Source organism: Chenopodium album, chromosome 19, assembly GCF_948465745.1.
Source record: "Chenopodium album chromosome 19, dcCheAlbu1.1, whole genome shotgun sequence".
Taxonomy (NCBI): Eukaryota; Viridiplantae; Streptophyta; class Magnoliopsida; order Caryophyllales; family Amaranthaceae; genus Chenopodium; species Chenopodium album.
Genome location: NC_137852.1, coordinates 35,361,768 through 35,384,680, shown reverse-complemented (window position 1 = coordinate 35,384,680; position 22,913 = coordinate 35,361,768). Strand labels below are relative to the sequence as shown.

At 33.2% G+C, this 22,913-nt stretch overlaps 2 protein-coding genes across 2 annotated transcripts; both read right to left on the bottom strand.

The window, feature by feature from the left end:
• Positions 1-3,812: 3,812 nt before the first annotated feature.
• On the bottom strand, positions 3,813-7,966 carry LOC145594280 (uncharacterized). Its single transcript, XM_081650613.1, has 7 exons — positions 7,525-7,966; positions 7,151-7,440; positions 6,696-7,031; positions 6,477-6,557; positions 4,692-5,756; positions 4,370-4,568; positions 3,813-4,249 (listed from the first exon to the last, which is right to left on the bottom strand). Exons 1-7 carry the CDS (start codon positions 7,964-7,966, stop codon positions 3,813-3,815), a joined length of 2,850 nt encoding a protein of 949 aa, XP_081506739.1.
• Positions 7,967-9,264: 1,298 nt separating this feature from the next.
• Positions 9,265-16,660, bottom strand: LOC145595271 (ABC transporter I family member 19-like). Its single transcript, XM_081651655.1, has 6 exons — positions 16,332-16,660; positions 13,080-13,240; positions 12,032-12,083; positions 10,898-11,034; positions 10,245-10,331; positions 9,265-10,137 (listed from the first exon to the last, which is right to left on the bottom strand). Exons 1-6 carry the CDS (start codon positions 16,489-16,491, stop codon positions 9,847-9,849), a joined length of 888 nt encoding a protein of 295 aa, XP_081507781.1. The 5' UTR covers positions 16,492-16,660; the 3' UTR covers positions 9,265-9,846.
• Between the last annotated feature and the right edge of the window lie 6,253 nt (positions 16,661-22,913).

Genomic DNA, 22,913 nt, shown 5'->3' with positions numbered 1-22,913 from the left:
TCGAGTCCGTCCCGTTTCCATCCCTAATTTCGTGTTTGTACTCAATCTTGTACCCGTTCTAATGCAACCTATTATTTCATTTTCCATGGGTACTTCTAATGATTATCGTACCTGTACCGAACACGCAATACGCACCCGTGTCTCTATGGGTATTAAGTACATTGATATATAGTTTTATTATATTTTCATATTATTTTTTTAAAACTTTGCTTTAAATTTAATGTTTGATGAATTTTTGAATGAATTTTTTGTCTTCTTAAAATGTACATTGTATAAAGAAAAATTTATCAAAAACTATTGAAGATTTTATAAAACATGTTTTACATAATATATTTTATCATACTTAATAAGTCGTACCCGCATCCTTTATTTACTAAGTGGCTGTATTGTGTATCCGTTCAGTTCAGTAAAAATAAGTTCAGTTCAAGTTCAGTTCAGTAGAAATAATTTTAGTTCAGTAAAAATAATTTCTGTTCAGTAAAATTCTGTTTTCTTAAAGAAGAATTATAATAGAAAATCAGTAAAAATAATTTCAGTTCAACAAAAATAATTTCAGTTCAGTAAAATTAGTTTAAGTTTAATAAAAATAATTTAACTTCAGCAAAAATAAAGTGAAGAGAACGGGGCCTTAGTGTAATATTTATTTAATACACTAAGGCCCCTTTCTTTAGAGCTACTCTGCTCTGCTCAAATCAAATCTGCTCTGCTCTGCTTTGGTCAAAAGAAATCTGCTCTGCTTTGCTCAGCTCTGCTCTGCTCTACTCGGCTCTATTTTCAAATAATAATTAATAATAACAGCAAATATAATTAATATTCAATAATAATAATTCATATTGTATTGATAATAATAATTTATCATTTTGAATGATTATAATAATTATTAACAATAAAAATAATTTTAATAATTATTAATATTAAAATTAATTAAAATTTATTAATCATAATAATAATTGATGATAAAAATTATCAATAATAATATATAATAATTCAAACTTTCAAGATTAATATTTAATAATATTATTAATTTATAATTTCTAATAATTATAACAATTCTTTCAAAAAATAAAATAGTAATATTAATAATAACAGTTAATAACAATTTCTCTTATAAACATTTGATATTAGAATCACAATATGTAGAAACATTTTATGTTGATATTGATTGTTAGTTCATTGAGTTAAATTTTGATTTTCAAATCTTTCCATACAATTTAAGAATTTTTTTAAAAAAAGTGGTTGTTTTCAAGTAGTACTTTATATATTATTATTATTTTAGGGTTAAAAATATATGATTAAGACTAATTTATAAGTAAAATCATTATTACTCATTAAATCATTATATTTTAAATTTTTTGTGAAATAAATATAAGAAAACCGTTGTTTTTTTTTTTTTTTTTTATCTTTCTACTATTAACATATGTTGAATGTGGTACACATATATTTATGTTTTCACTCACCTAAATCTATATGCACTTTATAATAATAATAATAATAATAATAATAATAATAATAATAATAATAATAATAATTATAATGATGATAATAATAATAATAATAATAATAATAATAATAATAATAATAATAATAGTAATAATAATAATAAATAATAACAACAACAACAACAACAACATTAATAATAATAACATTTATAATAGTATTAATAATAATGTTGAAATCTGCTCTGCTCTGCTCGGCCCGGCTATGCTCTGCTCGGTTATTCTGAAATCTACTCTGCTCTGCTCTGCTCTGCTGAAATTTAATCTGTTCTGCTTTGCTGACCCCTGCTCTGCCTAGAAGCTCAAAAGAACAGGGCCTAACTTTTACTTGCTGGTTATATACGTATCAATTATTGTTATTATTGGAAAAAGGCAGAAAATTGATTAAAAAGATACATTTTACTTAAATCATACATTATACTGAAAAGATCATTCTAATTAGAGATTAATTAATTCAATTTCCATGTTAAATATGCAGTCCTCGTACATTAATCAGAGGATTTCATGCATGCAAACTTTACACAAGTATCTTGTGGATTAAGAAATACTTTAAAAGGTAGATCTAGGCTTATGGTATAAGGTACATAAATAACAACCATATTTAATATATAAAAATAAACAATTTTGATATCTCAGAAATGCATATTGTACTTGTATTATATCTTGACGTAATCTTAACCTAGTTGGGATACAATAAGAAATTAATAATATGATTAATTAGATGATTTTGGCAACTTAAAAAGTCGGCATTGTCAGAAAGGCAGTCTTACAAGTGAAGGATAAACACCTAACTTCAGATCCCTAAAAGAAACCGATGAACTCAAGCACATGATTGAGCTAACTCAATGTGTTGACTTTTCTACTTAATTACAAAACTATTAGTTAATTAAGTTTCTAATATGAGATCAAGGACTAATTCAACAACAAGTAGGTGTTTGAACGATGGTTAGTAGTAGTAGGATGAATAATTGAGGTAATCAGATGTTAAATGATTATATTTGTAAAAAGTTAACTTTCATTTATATGAGCCATATCCTACAATCCTAAGTATGCATATTACGTACTCAGTAAATTAGACATTGCTTCGTTGTCTATATCTTATTTTTACTACATAAAAATTATTACTCCTATCTTATCAATATTTATTATATCGATTTACTCATGAATTGTTTATATATTTTCACTTTTTTTGAGGGATGATACATTTCCACTTAATACTTAAAAAAAAAAAAAAAAAAAAAAAAAAAAAAAAAAAAAGTATATTAAATGCTTAAGGGCTACATATAACATTACCCATAAAAACAAAGCTGGTTTGAATTTATTTATATATATATATATATATATATATATATATATATATATATATATATATATATATATATATATATATATATATTATAAAAAATTAAAAAAAAAAAACCTATGGCACTAAAATAATATATATATTAAAACTCGTGTATCCTTTCATTAAAAAAAATAAAATAAAAATATAAAAATAATATATTAACAGTAGCTTTGAAAATTTAGAAGTTGAAAAAAAAAAAAAAAAAAAAAAAAACCTATGGCAATTGGCAAATCATACCGGCCACTTTTGACAGTACATTAGAATCATAAGTCATCTCTAAAGCACATGCCATGTTTGCCACGCGTTCGTTCGTCGTGCCAATTATATTATGGATGTTTTTCACTATATCATGAGCATGATTTCTACTATAAAATGACAAAATATAACCCCCGTTTTTATAAAGTTGTCTCATTGATTTATTTATTGATTTATTTATTTATTTACCTTTTAAAGGTTTGATCATAAATTCTCATTTTCTGTAGAAATTGTGTAAACTTACGGCTTAACTTTCATTGATCGGGGTGAAACATATATATACAACTCTTATTCCTAGTTTTACCTTAATTAGGTTACTAGAAATAAGGAAACAATATAAAAGATAGAAACAAATATATCTTTCTAAAATATATCCTTAATACCCCCCCTCAAGGTGGAGCACTAGGATCAAAAGTGCCCAACTTGGACAAAACACCATCAAACTGTGACTTCCCAAGAGCCTTCGTGAAGATGTCGGCCAATTGAGTAGTCGTAGGAACATACGATGGAGAAATTAAACCGTCAATAATTGCATCTCTCACAAAATGACAATCAACCTCAATATGTTTGGTCCTTTCATGAAAGACCGGATTCTTTGCAATGTGCAAAGCAGACTGACTGTCACAAAACAACTTGATTGCCTCAGGGTGATGGACACCCAAACTTAGAAACAAACCCTTAAGCCACTTGAGCTCACAAGTAGCTGCATACATAGACTAGTACTCGGCATCACAAGACGAAGTCGCCATTGTTGGTTGCTTTTTAGTCTTCCAAGAGATAGGAGAATGACCTAAAAATATCAACCAACCTGTGATAGAACGACGGGTAAGGGGACACGCCGCCCAATCCGCATCACACCAACCTTCCAAAGTGAGATCACTAGTAGCACTCAACAAAATACCCTGACCCGGGGTGCCTTTCAAATAACGAACCACTCGAAGAGCCGCTTCCCAATGCTCAATGCGTGGCTCTTTCATAAACTGAGACAAAATATGTACGGAGTATGCTAGATCTGGTCTAGTGACCCCTAGATAAATCAAACGACCAACCAACCTACGATATGCCTCCGGATCTTCAAGAAACGCACCTGTGGCACGACCGAGCTTGTGGTTTTGCTCCATGGGAAAACCACTCGGCTTTGCCCCTAACAAACCTGTCTCAGAAATAGTATCCAACGTATATTTTCGTTGACACAAAAATAAACCTGAAGCACTACGAGCAACCTCTATGCCCAAAAAATATTTCAAAGGACCTAGATCCTTCATCTTGAAACAATCACTAAGATAAGCCTTGAAACCAACAAGTGCAGCGGAATGATTACCAGAAATTATAAGATCATCAACATATACTAAGACATTAATCTGAACGGTGCCTTTAGTATACGTAAAAAGGGAATAATCAGAGTAAGATTGAATGAAACCATACCCTTTCAAAGTCGCAGTTAGCTTTGCAAACCAACACCTCGGTGCTTGCTTCAACCCATACAAGGACTTGTCCAAGCGACAGACTAATGTAGGATCCTCACTTTCAAACCCGGGAGGTAATTTCATATATACCTCCTCATCAAGATCACCATGCAAGAAAGCATTATGCACATCCATTTGATGAAGTTCCCAATTCTTTGATGCTGCAATTGCAAGAAGAGCCCGAACTGTTGTCATCTTTGCAACTGGAGCAAACGTTTCACCATAATCTATGCATTCCTGCTGATGATTACCAAAAACAACTAAACGAGATTTAAGTCGTTCAATATCACCATTAGACAAATATTTTGTCTTAAACACCCATTGACTCCCTAGTGCACGTTTACCCGGGGGAAGATGCACTAAGGTCCATGTACCGTTATCTTCCAAAGCCTTTATTTCCTCTTGCATAGATTTCCTCCAACCTTCATGTTTCATGGCCTCTTTAAAAGATTTCGGATCATGACCACCAACAATAGCTGCCAGGAACTTACAATAATTCACAGAAAACTTGTCACAATTTATATAATGTGCTAAAGGATAAGGAGTACCTGAAGGAGTATTGGAGGACGGAGTGGAAGGAGACGGATTGTTAGCAAAAACGGAGTGAGTCACATAATCACGATGGCGAACGTTGGGAATTTTTTCCCGAAAGCCTCTCCCCAAGGGCTGCTCCGTTGCCCCTGCACTGCTACCATGTGCATCATGGCCTTGGGGCTGCTGCACGCTGGCAGTGCTGCTGGCAGCACCCTCCGCGACTGGGCTGCGGTCTGTGGCCTCTGGCCGCGGCCTGCCCGCGGTGTGGTCTGCCACACTTTGCCCAGCAGTGTTCTCCGCGGCCTGGCTGCGGTCTGTGACCTCTGGCCGCGGCCTGGCTGCGGAGTAATCTGTCGTGGCCTGCTGATCCGTGGCCTTAGTGCCATCAACACCACCATTATCACACAATGTTTCACACTCTTCCTCCTCAAATTCCACAAAATCATCATGCACATCACAACCCGAATCAAAGACATGAGGCTCTATGTTAACATCTTCCGGAGTGGCAAACGGAAACACATCTTCAATGAACTTAACATCCCGAGACACAAAAAAAACCTTAGATTCAAGATCATACAAACGCCACCCTTTCTTCCCAAAAGGATAACCCACAAAAACACACTTTCGACTTCTACTAGCAAACTTATCCCCATTAGTTTTCTAGTTATGTGCAAAACATAAACACCCAAAAGTACGAATGGCATCAAACATAGGGGGTTTATCAAAGAGAATTTCGAATGGGGTTTTATTTTGTAGCAACGGAGTGGGAGTACGATTAATTAGGTGAGCTGCGGCAAGAACACACTCACCCCAAAAATAAATGGGTAATTTGGCTTGAAATCTCAAAGCTCTCCCAACAGACAAAATGTGTTTATGTTTCCTCTCAACTCTCCCGTTTTGTTGCGGAGTACCCACACAAGAGGTTTGGAAAATAATGCCCGTAGTATCAAAAAAATCACGCAAACAATTAAACTCTGTACCATTATCACTTTGCACAATTTTTATGGTTTGAGAAAATTGTCTATCTACCATGGCAACAAACATCAAAAACATTCGGAAAACCTCTGTTTTATCATTCAATAAATAAATCCAAACAGCTCTAGAATAATCATCAACAATTGTTAAAAAATAACGAGCTCCGCATGAGGAAACATGTCTATACGGGCCCCACAAATCACAATGAATTTTCTCAAAAATTCTAGATGCTTTATTATCACTCAAAGGGAAACTATTTCTAGGATGTTTAGCACGCATACATACTTCACACCCTTTATCTAAACAAGCTTTATTACTAACTGTGGGAAGCAACTTAACTACTTTCTCGGAAGGATGACCCATACGACGATGCCACAACTCCAACTCTGAATTTGCAACACTCACATGATGCACCGAATCCGTTTTGCTAAAGTAATACAATCCGTCCCTCCTAGTTCCCGTTCCAATCAGCTCCTTCGTTTGGTCCTGTATAGCACAAATATAAGAGTTAAATTGGACAGTACAATTAAGATCATCATTGAGTTGCGAAACAGAAACTAAGTTACAACTCAAATTAGGAACATAGAGTACTCCGGTGAGAGTAATCTTGTCCGATAAACACACAGAACCAATAAGAGATGCCAACACCGTGTCCCCATTAGGCAAACCAACAGGACATTCAAAACTCTTTGTATCAAAAAGCCAATGTTTTTCTCCGGTCACATGATGAGTAGCCCCCGTGTCAATAATCCAAGAGGTTTCATCAAACTTACCACTCAACCGATTATCGGAAATTGTTGCATTACCCATCAATCCCGTAATCGCTTTCCATTGTTCACTTGAGAATAAACGACCCGAGGCAAATGTACCCGAATCATCCGAGCTTGAACTACCACCAACAACCGCGTTGGCCTTCACCGGACCCCCGCGACCACGGCCAGCAGGTGGCTGCCCCCCTGGCTGCCGGCATTACCTTCCGGCCACCCATGTTTATCATAGCACCTAATTTCTTCATGACCTCGCTTTTTACAGTAGCCACATATTTTATCGGACCAACACTTCGATGCTTCATGTCCGACCTTTGCACACTTCCCACAAACCGGCGGCTGGCGGTCAGAAACACCACCACCACGGCCCCTCCCTGCACCTGTACGGACAGCGAAACTAAGAGCAGGGGCAGATTCATCTTTGGTAGGAGTGATGCCTCGAACCTTCTCGTCTTGAGAAACTTGTTGATATGCTCTGTTTAATGTAGGCAGGGGATCCATAGACAACAAACTAGAACGAATTTGAGCATAATATTCAGAATATAAACCGAGAAGAAATTGTTGTAGCCTATCCCCGTCACGACGATCAGCATGTTGTTTGCCTACATTACACTGACACTATCCACACTTGCACGAAATTAATGGTTCAAGTCTATCAAGTTCATCCCACAAAACACATAATTTACTGTAATACACGGCAACGGTCATATTCTTCAATTGTTCACATCTATTAATTTCAGATTTAATCTGTTGAATTCTAGGGCCATTAACGAGACAAAAACGCTCATGTAAATCATCCCACAATTTTTTAGCATCATCATAATGTGAAAGCATAGATTTTACCTCGGGATCGATTGTGTTCATAAGCCAAGAAACTAACATACATTGAATTGTTACCCAATCCTCCTTCGTACACGGCGGCTCGAAGGTTTTGATACTACCATCAAGGAAACCAAACTTCCGGCGAGAGCAGAGAGCAATCCGCACAGCATGAGACCAATCATGAAAGTTATCTAATTTGAGACGTTGTGAGGTTATGTAATCCCCGGGCCGATCTTGCGGTCCAAGGTAAAACGGAGAGGTTGATTCAATTTTTGTAGGTGACGGTGGAGGAGGTGTATCCCCCATCGTTGAATTTCACAGAAAAAAAAAATTTTTCAAGGCTCCGATACCATATAGAATTTGTGTAAACTTACGGCTTAACTTTCATTGATCGGGGTGAAACATATATATACAACTCTTATTCCTAGTTTTGCCTTAATTAGGTTACTAGAAATAAGGAAACAATATAAAAGATAGAAACAAATATATCTTTCTAAAATATATCCTTAATATTTTCGGATGTATACAATTCTATAAAATATATTTATTATCTTCTTTCAAAAAAAAAAAAAAATATTTATTATCTATAAAGTTAATCACTATGTGTTGGTGTACATTAAAAAGATATTTTTATAATTTTTCATCATTATGTATTAGTTTATCAAAGATATTAAATTTGTAGTACAGAGAAAGCGTCATATTGGATTAAATTGGATTGTACATGTCAACTCATTCTAAATTAGCAGAAAAGGTTAGAGAACTCCCACTCCCTCAAGGAGCCTCAAGCGGAAATTGATCTCACGACATTGTGATTGTTCTTTTTTTTTTGACGAGGTGATTGATCTTACAATCTCACAGTTGTGATACAACCCTTGCTACTAAACCATCTACCAAATGAAGTATTATTTATTTTCTTAGTTATATTAATATTCTGTAACAGGATGAAATGATGAAGAAGATTTTGCCAAAAGTGCCACCAAACTATTTTGGAAAAAGCCAGTTGGTGTAAATAAAAGTAGCAATCTTAACGTTTATTTTGTAACACCAAGTGGATGGATCAACACAGAATCTTGAGCATCTTTCCTCTTAACTTGTGAAGATATTCATCTTCAAGAGTATCTATATGTGAATGTGGTTGGTGCACCAAATTAGCCATCTTCAAGTAGGATTCCTTAAAATAAACCTTAAGTCTAACTAATTTATGAAATTAAATTGTCTAATTATGTTTTGTTCATTTTTTTTCTACGAATGGAAGGTAAGTACTCCATATCACATGATCGTGATAAACAATTTACCAAAAAGCATGAATAATATAAAAGTCAAACTGTTGCAAATTTATTACGAAACGGAGGTTTTATATGAGTAAAATCTAAAATGTTTTTGATGTCATCATTTTAATTTGTTGACTCAATTCAATTGTCGTTTGCCTAAAAGAAAATTTAAAAAATTACTGTCGTTGCAATAATCTAAAAATTAAGAAAACTAATTCCTAAAGAACCATATCGTTCAGTTTCATTCTTGATATGTAAATCGAGTTTGTCATGGGTGTAGTAAGAGTGCTTCGTAATTCAATTGAACCATAAATTCATGTTAATAATCAGTCATACTGAATAATCGAATATTTAGCAGAACTCAAATCTCTCAGTGTTAGTACAAACAAATTTCACTCTGTTTTCTTTTCCTTTCCAACAAAAATTACAAAGAAGATAAATATCATTACAACTATCACAATCAGCGCAGATTATCAATTCTAACACATTACACTGGCTAGCTTGCCTTGTGCAACACACACGCGCTAGCCAAGCAACTCCTGAAAGGAAATACAAGCATTGTGCATTCCAGGTACCAGCTGCGCACAAGATTAGTTAACAAGACAGCTTCTATACCAATTTTTATTCAAGAAATCTACCAACTGGGTTAATCTTCAAAACTCATGAGTCATGACCGCCACCACGTCATAGGTTTTCTTTCTTCAATTTATTTGGCTAATGCCAATTTGCTTTGCTTCAGTATGACATTACATTAATATGCAGGCTTGACACTCTGATAAAAGGCCACATCATTGCCCTGTTGAAAAAGCATTCTACATATGGCACTATTTGTATCAGTTGCATACTAGCACCACTATAAGCTTGAAGATAGGGCACGGGTCCAGTTGATTTTAGTACCCAGGTTGTATGTTAGAATCATCGATAGTAAGCCATATGTCTAGACGATCTAAATGGTGAAGCATCAAAACCAGACGATTTTTGTGTAAGGGTATTAGTAGTGGTAACAGGTTTCTTCTTCTCCAGCTTAGTCTCAGAACGCAACCATGACTCAACCACCGAAAGAAGATTGGTTGAACTCTTCAATTCATGAAGCTCTGATAGCTTCTCTACCCTCCTCAACTCGCCCTCCTGGATATAGGCCAGATGAGTTGCCCAGGTCTCCAAACCATCAAAGATATGGGTTGCATAAACGATTGTAGCTCCCCTCTGCAAGTTGCCAGAGAATGATCGAATTTAAAAAAATAAATAATAAAAAATGCAACTTGCCCAGCACTAGTAGAATATCATGGGTAGCAAAAGATAGTATCTCATACCTGATCACACTCTTCCTTTAAAAATTCAAGCAAATCCATTCTGGCAACTACATCAAGATCGACAGTAACCTCATCCAACAAGAGAACCTGCAGCATACCAAAAGTTCCAATCAAACATGAAGCCATATGATTATAAAAAATTAAATGATTAGTATAGAAGAAAAAGAATATAGGAGGAAAATAATGGTCATACAAGAGGCTATAAAAGCCTAAAGCTAACTAGCTAGGTGTACCAAAGACTATTTTTTAACGCACAACATCACACAATAACACTAATAAAAAAAATGAAACACTAAAAATTTATCTTCTTAGAAACTAAACTTTCAAAATCAATCGACAGGCTTGACACTAGGAATCTAGGATAAAGGAGACATAGGGGCTATTAAAAATCAAAATCAATTAAGGGAAAGAGAAGCCAACATCATGAAATCACCAGTGTCTCTCACAAAATAGTTGGTGTCTATGCAAGGTGAAGGCTTAAAGTTCATCGTGACTGGATTAATCTATGTTCCATTTCAACATTAAACAAACTTTTGAAGCATTTTTAAAACATCAGTAGATAATTGAAGAAACAAAACACAAGTTACCAGAAGCTGGAGTGCGAGACAGAAGGCGGAAATAAACATAATTCATAATTGTAAGAGTCAGGATACCTTGAAGGGATGAAGAAGACCCATGCAGATTTGGACTCGTCTTCGCTGACCATCAGACACCTTATGCATTCTCCATTGTAAGTCAATATCAAGCAACTCAACTAATTTCTCTCTTCTATCAGGATCAGTGCCTTCAACTGCAGTAGAAAAAGGAATAGGTTTACAGCCTGAATACAGAATGCAACCGCCGCTAAGGTGCTGTTACTAGTTCTTATTTAGGGTACAAGCTTTATGAAGCTATTTTAATGCAATGGAAGATATTTTGTTTCCAGTTAACTATTTCTGCATATTTGGATGATGTATCCATTTGATCAATAACTCTTACAACATGAGGTGTTTGAATTTTTGTGCAACAAAATTATTACAAAATCAAATCTTAGACAAATAGGAACAGCGGAGAATGTTATTAATGATTTTTAGAGGAAAGTGTGCAATGGTGCAGTTGCAGTGTGCATGGCCATTCTGTACATTCCACGACTTCCAACAGAATTTGCCTCAGTTGGGATGAATTCAATTAGCTTGCCACATGTAGATTTATCTTTTTACATGGCATTGAACCGTTATTCTAGTTTATAACAGATTTTTTAAGCTTTGGTTTCCATTTTTACAAAAGGTTTTTATAAGGCCGTCACAATTTTAATTTAACTTGAGATATGCTTCAGAACATTCAACATTTATCAATATCTTCACACACACACAAACACACACACACAAAGCCATTTAGCACTATAATGCCTATTTAATGGCCTTGTTTGTATCAATTTTTTTCAGTGATATTCCCTGCCAAAGTTTTGCATAGGTTATCATATTTTGCATGAGAAATGAAGATTCAAGTGAATGAAGCCCCACTTAATTTGATATTTAAGTGAGTGAAATTTAATTATCAATTATAATCCCAATTTCTAAACTAGACTGGGTGAAGGTATAATAGCTTTAATAAAGACCCAACTCTGAAGTATGATGGCTAGAAAAAATCCAAGGTAATTGTAGAGTTGAATTAGCAACAAGAATTATGTTTCCAAGCCGCTTTCTTTATTATGTAACTGCTGGGGGGAATTTCTATTAAAAATATGAAAAAAAAAATGAAAAAAGGGGTTTCTTAAATGCTCAATAATGTCGATAAGGGTAATATACCTCCAAAAATCATCTGTTCAGCTGAAATGTCTCCTTGGAGAGGAACATCACCCTGAAAATAAAAAAAAAATAAAGCTTACAAGCTGCAAGTTGTAAAATAACTAGTAATGAGCAAGAGGTGCAATAAACAAAAGAGCTATCAAGAAATTTTTTTCTTGTCGCTTTCAATGGTACTTCAGAAGAGGAACAATACTTTTTAAGAATAATTTACTAAGATGTCAAAAGTATATGAATTTTCACAATTAATATGCATATTCCTCTCATGAACTCGTTCAGATCAACAAAAAATGGCAATAAAACATATGTTGAAATTTTTTGTCTTCATAACAATCCCCGATTTGTTCTATCTCTGCTGCATTTCACAGTCCATCCCATCTCCACAACTAAGAAAGGAACACCTGAGTGCTCATTTAGTCACTTTCATGCATATTGCATAGTATTGATGTGCCTTATAGAATTAAGACTCAAGTGCATAGTCCACACTACTTACAAATAAATGAAAAAGAATATCAAAAGTTGCTCCCTTGTTAACAAACTAAAATTGATCGACCCTTATGCCTTGTATGGGAAAATAAGCACATCAGTGAAAGATGAAGATGTTCTAGAGTAATTTTTTAATCTTACACTAGTAAAATGATAAACGTTAAGCCAGTTTCACTCATTCTCCTACAAATTAATTGCGATCTACAAAGGTAACCACATAGGTCACAAAGGAAAGAAAAGGATCACCTTGAACAATCCATGTCAAAATATTAACAAAATTTGTTACTATTAATCAATTACCTTGTAGCACCATTATCTATGAGACCCTTTAAAAGCAATTTTGACACAATCATGTACATATACACAAACTTGGCCTAACGGGCATAACATGATATATGGCGATTAATTAGTCTTACAAACTGTGTATGCGTGATCAGGGGGCTGCATTTGTGCATGTGGCGTGGGGAAGTGTGTATGATTTTATGAGATTACAAAACATGTTTTATGTGTGTCAGTATATGTGTGTGTGTGAAAGAGATAAGACGCGGGAGAGAGAGAAACTTACAGCACAGCCAATGGTCTTACTCCAAGATCCTCCCAAATATGCTAAGTCACCACCACAAACAAGATGCGTGTCATGGAAAGCTGAAGAATTCAAAACCTGCACAACATCCCTTCCACCAACCATGTGCTTTCCAGCCAGAATCTTCAACAAAGTAGTCTTACCTATAAGACATAAACCATATCAACATCAAATATTGAAGCTGCTATAGTAAGGAACTAAGGATGACAAAGTATAGTCTTCAAAAAGCCTTCCTCTTCTATGATAAAAGGCTCAGTGTCAGGGTTTACAAGTCAGCAGCAATTAGGCCATAGAATGATAGAAATCAACAAGTTATCAGTTCAGAAGTAATACAGTAGCATGATGCTTTGGTATTTGTCCAAGTTGGCATAGTTTGTCATGTTAACAGAAGAGTTTGTTACTGTAATAATTGGAGAAATTTTCCAGTTAGATTCTTTTATACAATTCTACCTTTCCAATTAACTATCTTAAGGAGTTAACACATTAGGACACTTTTATTTTCCTCTAAATTCAGAAGATCCCGTACATATGCATTGGAAAATAAACACAATCAAAGCTGGAACTTATTCAGGAATGAGGTATAAGCAAACTTGACCGAATTACAAATTCTTACATGCTATCAAAGCAGGAAGTCCCAATCCTCTTTTTCTGCTAAGTTTCATTGAGTTGAGAATTGTGATTTACGAATTCATTCAACATGTAACACCTAAATCTTCATTCTAGTTGGGAAGAAGCTACTATGAAGCTCTTGTTGGGTCAAAGCTAATGGTATGAGGGAGGCAAGCAACAAAGATACTCCTTCTATATTATTCTGCCAAGTATAGTTGAATTCTGATGAATTGCTGAGGGAGACATTTAGATGAAATAATCGTAAGGCAGGCAGGCATATCAATCAATCAATCAAAGCCTTAATCCCATAAGTGGGGCAGGCAGGCATAGATTTTTATAATACCTTTTACTCAGGCGGGGTCAATTTATCAAAGACTCAAAACAATATAAGAAGATATAGTTCTTGCCACAAAACAATTGGACGACAACATTGCTTATTTGCATGATGACATCTATGAATAGGTTTATATAAAACAACATTAACAAGGATTCCAAATCCAATCAACACATTTTTTGTATTATAAATTTCTCTCTATTGCTTAAAGCAAGCCTCAAAATAATGTATCACTACTTCAGCTTCTTTATAAGACTTAGGTTTATAAATAGTCAAAGAATGAGTATTCTTTGTTCTTTAGGAGGATGAATGTATGACTTTCATAGCAGTGTATGTAGATTATATGTTGGCTACAGGTTTCAAAATCTTTGTAAAATTGTATCATTCAAGCACCCTTTACACTCTACTTTTGGCATTGAAGATTAGTATTGTCTTCAATGTACTATTAGCATAATGCTTAGGTATTTGACAGATAAAATATCCATAACAAGATTTCAAACTGAGCTGTTAAAATACCAACAAAGTCTTCATGAGGGATGTGTGACCAAGACCAAAATCGCCCAAACGTGAACTGATAGCTCATAACGAAGATTTGATTCTCAATTCCAGTTCAGATAGAACTTCAGTTAGCAAACTCAACTTTGTTACAAACATTAGATGAATAGATCTAACCTCAACTTCGCAGTTCCTGAAATCCCCATGGTATCCACACCTCCATGCTCTTCATCATGCCCTCAATTATGTTAAATGGACTTTTGGGATAGGGCATTTTATAACGCAGATCAGATCAAGGTTAGTATGCATGCTTACTTGGATCTAATTTGGCCTCTTGTCCTGCTAGATCTATTACTGGGTGGTGGATTGTTTATGGTAAATCCTCTCATAACTGGAAATGCAAGAAACAGCGTACAATTACTAAAGTCTCAGCTAAATCAGAATACAGTAGGGGTGACTCGGCCTCGAAAAGCTTTGTTTTACATATCTAAACCCTATCTGCTATCTCCATAAGATATCAGATTAATAAACATTGCGAAGAACCTAGTTTCTTAGACAGCCATCAGATGCTTAGAAGTCTCATACAGCTTTCTTTTCTGCTCACCTTAACATGCTCGCTGATAACTTAAGTAAGGTTTCTCTGTCAAGAAAGCATCCTTCTACAGATAATATCACTTTTCTTCTCAAAATTTTTCAGCTAGAATTGATTCTTTTTTCTTAATTGGCTTTCATTATCTCAATTTTCTCCGAACTCATCATATTCTTCATTCTCAATTTCCTCTATCTTTTTTAGTCTAAGTAAAACCATCCAAAAATGTCTGTGATCACAATCTCCATCCCCACCTAAATTGGCATACTATTAATTCATTTGTACTATCTATGATGTGTCTCCTATGTAGTTTTTATACTCCCTCCGTCCCCAAATGATAGTCCCTTATGGCCTATTTTTAGTCCCAAATTGATAGTCCCATTTGCTTTTTTCAAGTACCATTAATATCAATTTTTTATCAAAATTTCCTCTAATTACAACAATATTTGTGCAAATTTAACTTTCCCATATAAATTTTGTTTTTCAATGTACTTCTATTACTTTCTCTCTCTACTATTTTACATACCCAATGTAAATTTATCTTTTCAATGTAATTTTACTACTTTTATTTAAGTTTCTTAATTCCCGTGATTTTTGCCCATAAGGGACTATCATTTAGGGACGGAGGGAGTATATAATTGTCGCTTTGTCGGTCTTTCTTCCAAAGCACATACATTACATTTGTATTACTTACTTGCAATCCATCACATTAAAATTGTGAATGTAAAATACAACATGATTCGAACATTGTAATTGATTATTTCGACAGGCCTAATGTTTGAAATCAGCACAAGCCGTCTTATACCCAAAAATTACAGAAATCCAGTCCTTAAGCAATTTAAATTAATTACAAATTTACATCTACCAACAAAAACCCGAATCTTAGCCCAAAAAATCATCAATCAAATAAAGCACAACATACAATCAAACACTTAAACAACATAATTATTTATATTTGCAATTTGGGATGCATAGTTTTTAGCTACATATAAAATGAGTGACCCATATGATAATCAATATAAATTAAAACGTTGCAATTGATATAAAGAAAATATAACGTTGCGATTTAAAAAAAAAAAAAAAACGAAGTATAATATCAAATAACATACCCTTCAAAAAATTAAACATAATCAATCAATCATATAATAGCAGACAATAATCAAAACTCAAAAAGAAACAACAATTTAGAGAAAGAACGAAATTTTACCAGATCCATTAGCTCCAACAAGAAGACAACGAGAACCAGGCGCAATTTCGAGGCTAAAATCAGCAAAGATGGGAGGTTGGCCAGGATAAGCGAATTGCATAGCTTGAACTTTGATGCTACTGCTTGAATTTGGTGATACATTTTGAAATTGTTGCACCATTTTTGATTGATTGATTGATTTGGTTGAATTTGTTAAAATTGGGGAATTGGAGAAAAGTATGAGATGAAATTAGAGTGTATTTTGTTGTTATGAAATCTTCTATTTTGCTTTTATGGAAGAGGGTTCATATTGGGGGTTGTTGAGTTTGGCACCAAAAATTGAATATGAAAAATATTAAGGGGTGGAGTTTGAGGTTCATAATTCAAATTGTGGCATCCTTTTGTCCTTTCGTTTTATGTTATGTTACTAATCATCCATTATTAAAGTTTTGCTTTTGAGTTGAGGTGGGGGAGTTCCATGAGGTCTACCGATCAATTTTCATGAGTCTTATTTGATAGATTTTCCTTAATTCTCTTCTTAACACTTTAGGTGAGTCGGTCGAGCTCATTTTTTCTCAAAAATTATTGTTTCTGTTGTGAAATATATAGAGATTAGAGGATTAAGATTAAAAGGTAATAAGAGAAGTAGAATTAGTACTTGTATATATTACTCTTGGTAATATTTTTGTGTGCATCATACAAGTGAACTTGCATGGGTATTTATAGTAGTGAAAACTAGTATTACATTGTGAGCTACAAATATAGAGGTTGGCAACAAGGTTGGCTACTACATTTAATGCAATGAAGAAATTTGGAGTGTGGACATTCACACCATGCTTGATCATCAAATTAATTGAATGTCATACAAAATATGGTATTTGTTACCTCATCAAAACCTTGCTACGTAAAACGCTTTGGGATAAAAGCCATAGCTAAGGGAAAGGAGTACAACAATAATTTATTATATGTTTTAGTGTACTGCTTTATTAAAAAACTTCTCAGGAAAAAACCCATTGGGATACAAACCTGATCGAAGGGAAAAAGAGTGCAGTGCATGTAATACTCCTCCTGACTTTAACATTGCTCACGAAGACAACGCATCCCAATTTTGTGGACCAACCGCTCAAAACTCTTCGAAGGTAGGGACTTTGTAAAGAAATCTGCGAGATTATCACGTTATTGGATCTGTTGAACATTTATCTTTCCTTCCTTTTGCAATTATCGTGCGTAAAGTACAATTTTAGGGATAGATGTTTAGTCCTATCGCCTTTGATGTATCCTTCGGTTACTTGTGCGATGCATGGAGTATTGTCTTTCGTAAATGATGGTTGGATTCTTAGTTACTCCTCTCATCCCACATTCTTCTTGGATATTGTCGGTCATTAACTTTAGCCATACACTTTCACCCTGCTTCATAGAGGGCAATCAACTCAGCATGTTTTGATGATGTTGCAGTCAGGGTCTGCTTTGTTGATTTCCAAGAAATTGCAGTTCCTCCATAAGTGAATAAATATCCAGTTTGTGACTTGGCATTTTGTGGGTTTGATAGATGTCAAGCATCTACATGTCCGATGAGGGTGGCATCTTGCCTTGATTGATAAAACAAACCAAGATATTTCGTTCCTCGTAGATATCGTAGTAAGTGTTTTACTCCTTTTCAGTGTCTCTTCGTTGGTGCATTGTTATACCTGGCTAACAAATTCACAGAAAAAGTTATGTCGGGTCTAGTATTGTCTTTTCAGAGTAAAATTGAAAAAATGGGCCCACTCGCCGGAATTTCTCACCGAAAAATGCAAATGGGTAGTGCTACTCTAACTTTTTAAATTTAGGGGGTAGTTTTTTTGATAAAATTTTTTAATAGGTAGTTGTTTCCGAATACCCCTATTAAGCATGTAGTTCCTGACAATTTTTCCTATTAAATACACATGCAATGTAAAGTTAATGAAGAAATTATTCTTCATTAAAGTTGTTCTTCAGAAGAGAGAATGAATTTTATTTAATACAAATCTTCTCATAAATAAATTTTGATTGTGATCCTCCTAATGAAGTGAATTTTATTAATGCAAATTTGTCTACTAAGTTGGTATATAATAAGACGCCCCTTTAAATGAGATATTTTACCAACTCAGGGGGAGAAGAAAAAAATAGCAAAAGTTGGAAAAAAATTAAATAAATAAAGAATATTTATGATCCTTTAATGGTAGTTTGAAAAGTTATATTCCAACTTTTGTATATATATTATCAAGATATATTGCACATTTATGATTTGATTTAGTTATGACTCATGTTACATAGCGTTGAAGATACATTTTGGTCATATTAACTATGTGTATACATTGAGATAAAATCTTGCAATTGTACTTAAATCACTACACCTAAAGTGTAGGTTGTATATATGATCAGTTCCAAAATAAAAATATGTCTAATAGATATGATATTTGAAAAGATAGTGCAGTTAACACTAATAGTTTAATAGTATATAAATACTATAGTGAATGAAATACTCTAAAAGTGGTATAGATATCTGAATTATTATAATAGATGGCTTATAATGTAAGAAAGTTATGATGGTACCAATAATAGATGTATTCATCTTATAGTAAAATAGCATGCGAAATGTACGTTAAAGGAATTTTATGATACCGGTACACAGTGAAACCGATGAATAATATGCATATGCATAATAGAGTGGACTAGTGAATAAGGGATCTGAAATACGTGTCCATTTTGATGTCAACATAATGATAATGATCATAAGTTCATCATGGACCAGAAATGTAATGAAATATGGATTTTTAAATCCACACTGTATAGTGCCTTGCATTATTTAGAGTGTTATGTATGTTCATATACATGTGTGAGTCATAGGTTAATGGATTATTCATTGCATTGCTCATTGAAATTTTGTTTAGTATGTTATCATGTTTACTATAACTTAAATTGCATGCATTATTTTCCATATAATATTTGTGGTATATATGCGATGTTCATTATACATATAGTAAGGCATATTTACAACTTTGATGGAAAATTAGAAAGACATATTATTATTCCAATGGGCTTATATTATGATGAAATTATACATGATGTTGATCTAATAATATTTATGAATCATGCAAGAAAAGTTCCTGAAGAACTTATATGCAACGTATGTATAGCCATGCAAATTTTATATTTTGAATATTGTAATTATTATGACCTAACTAAGTATAGGTGATTACCTAACCACACATAGATTACAAAAATTGCAAAACAAGATTACGGATCGAATAGTGCGAAAAAAAAACTCGAACTCTAAATCGAAGAGCAACCCTCGTTATCCATTCATCATTTTATTAAATGAAAGATCTGCATTTTACATCATCATAATACATGTTCCTAATGGTTTTTTCATTCTCAAAACTATCAAATAATGTGATTTTTACATTAATCAAAATTATCAATCGAACCCTAAAACAAAATTTGTAAACGAATTTGTACGGAGTTTTGGACGGAGTTTTGGTTTGCGTTGCGAATAAATTATACAAGATTATTGGAGTGGTTAATTACTATCATGAATGAAGAACAACGATGAATTTTTTCATTTCTAAATTTTATTTATAATTTAGTTTTCGAAAATAATTTTAATAAGAAAAAAATAGATTTTGAAAAGCTAGATTTACAATTATACATACATGTATAGTATATTTAGGTAGGGCTGTCAAACGGGACATGTCTTATCGGGTTCGTGTTTGTGTTCGTGTCAATGTTAAACGAGTTGAAAAACCTTGACCCAAACCTAACCCATTTATTAAATGGGTTGAAAATCCTTTACCCACCCGGGTAACTGTAGACACCCATTTGTGTCTCCCAAAACCAAACCCAGTGATGAATGCCTTTCGCATCGAACCATAATCGAATGAGGTGAAAGTGTGAAAAAGTCAAGTGTTGCGGTTTAGTTTTATTTAAAATTCTCTTCTCTCTGTTTTTAAAAATAACTCTATTTATTAAAAATAGCCAATCCAGTTTGGTTTGGTCCATAATTAAGGTCCAATAATAGAGTAGTTGGATGGGGCCCGAAGACAATTGGTCTTAGGTGCATCCTCATGCACCTAAGATAGGTGCAACAAGAAAAGACCCAAAACGCGCGGCCCAATTAATAACCCAGACAACAAATCCCGTTCCGCCAAAATCAACACTACGCTCTACAAAATGAACATATAGTAAAAAAATATGAACATGAAAAAAATGAACATTTAATAATAAAAAATGAACACGTAAAAAAATAAACTTATAATGCATATGTTTCATAATCATATTATTTTTTATTTCTTCAAATTTTTATGTTCATAATTAAAAGCATTATATTCATAATAATATTTTACATGTTCATATATAATTTCAAATATTCGTAATGTAAATATATGTTGTTCATTTTTTTTTTTTGAAACAAAATATATGTTGTTCATGAAATATTAATTAAATATGTTTATGCATATGTTGTCTTTCTTAAATGTTTATGTTCATATTTTTTTACATATATGTTCACATTTTAAATGCTTATATTCACGTTAAAAAAACCAATACTTATGTTCATATTTGAAATGTTATGTTCACTTTCTGAAATGCATAGGTTCATTTTTTTTTGCCTATGTTCACTTTCTGAAAAGCTAATGTTCACATTTAAAGTAACCTATGCATATGTTCATAATGTAAATATTCATAGTAAATATTTCTTGTTCATGAAATATTCTCATTAAGCCTATTTATGCATATGTTCTCTTTCTTGAATGAATATGTTCATATTTTTTTTACGCATATGTTCACCTTTTAAATGCTTATATTCACTTTAAGGAAACCAATGCTTACGTTCATATTTAGAATTGTTATGTTTACTTTATGAAATGCATATGTTCATATTTTTTATGCCTATGTTCACTTTATGAAAAGCTAATGTTCACATTTAAGGGAACCTATGCATATGTTCATATTTTGCATAATTATGTTCATCGATAAAAAAAATGCAAAAAATCAGGCAATTCATACACAAATGAAATCAATCGAAGCTAAAAAAAAAATCAATTCATATGAATTCAAAAGTTAGATAAACTTAATCAATCGAAATTAAGCACAAATTCACCGCATAATAAATTCAATTGAAAAATTGAATCAAAAAATTGAAACAAAAGATAAATAAAAAAATTATAAAAAAACAGAGGAGAGAGAAATTAAAGAAGGAAGGAGAAAAAACAGAGGAAAAGAAAATCATAATGATATTTTTTATCATATTATCCAATCGAAACAGATGCAATCGCAAAAACAGAGAATAATTTTTCCAGAAAAAACAGAGGAAAAAGGAATTAAAGAAGGAGAAAAAAACAGGGAATAATTTTTCCAGAAAATAAAACAAAGAACAAAATATAGTAATGAAAATTTTAATGGAAAACTTTGATGAGAATTAGGAAAGATAGGAGAAGAGAGAGAATTGGAAAAGAGGAAACCAAAAAATTTGAAAAAGGAAACTAAGAATCTGATGCGGGAAGAAACGTTAGAGAACACTAAAAATGTGAGCTGCGTTTCATGTAGTTTCTCCTGCGTTTTGATAGTGACACCTATTTCTAGGTGCAGGAGGTTACACCTAAGAATAATATGCCGCCCGAAGAGACCTTTCCAACGATATATTATAAGCCCAATTCCGATGAATATTGAGGAAGTTATGGCCAAAATACTAAACTGAGCCCGGTTAATCATTTACATACGGCCCAATGATCTAGAGGAGAGCCCAATGTTAATTATTATTCCTAAAATTATTAGGATTAATTATAACTTTCTAGAAGTTTCTAGAAGGTTCCTTTTAATTCTAATATTATTAGATTTAATAATTATTTTTAAGATGGACTTTTATTTGGAATAAATATTATTATATTATTATTTTTGAAAATACGTTTTATCTTCTGTACGGACTCCGTAGATCAAGTTGGTTAAAGATCGGATTCCGCGTGGAAAAACGCGTCCAAGTCAGACTGTCGCCAAACGACAAGTTTGTCGCTTGGCGACAGACCTTGTCACCTCGCGACAGCGTGTATTTCTGGCGACAGCGTGTAGTTTATTCCTAATCGAATTCTATACTTTTCCAGATTATTTTCCTTATAAATAGGGTCCCGAAACTCTGTTTTCATTCATTGACAATCACCCAATTCTCTCTATTCTCTCTTGAGCAATATATGCTTTCTTTCTCTTTCTCTTTCTAAGCTAGCCTTTTATTAAACACAATTCCGCATACACAAGATTTAGAATCATCTAGCCAAGTTCGAAGTTGCCTTCGCCCTGGACGTGAAAGGTTTATACTTTTCTGAGGGTTTGGTCCCAAATCCAGTCTAAACTTTTTAACTCTCTTTCTTTCAATTATTTAATTTAATTCTTTCAATTATTTTATACTAACTTGTGTATTTTGTTATTAGAAAGAGGTATGAGGCTTCAAAGTATGTAATCTCATTGCTTTATTCTTGTAGAAAGCATGCTTAGATTTGATTAATTCCTAGTATCATGTTAGGATGTTATTTATTGCTTTCTAGTATCATGTTTAGGGTGCCTTTAATAGCATGTTAATACCATATTAGGTTA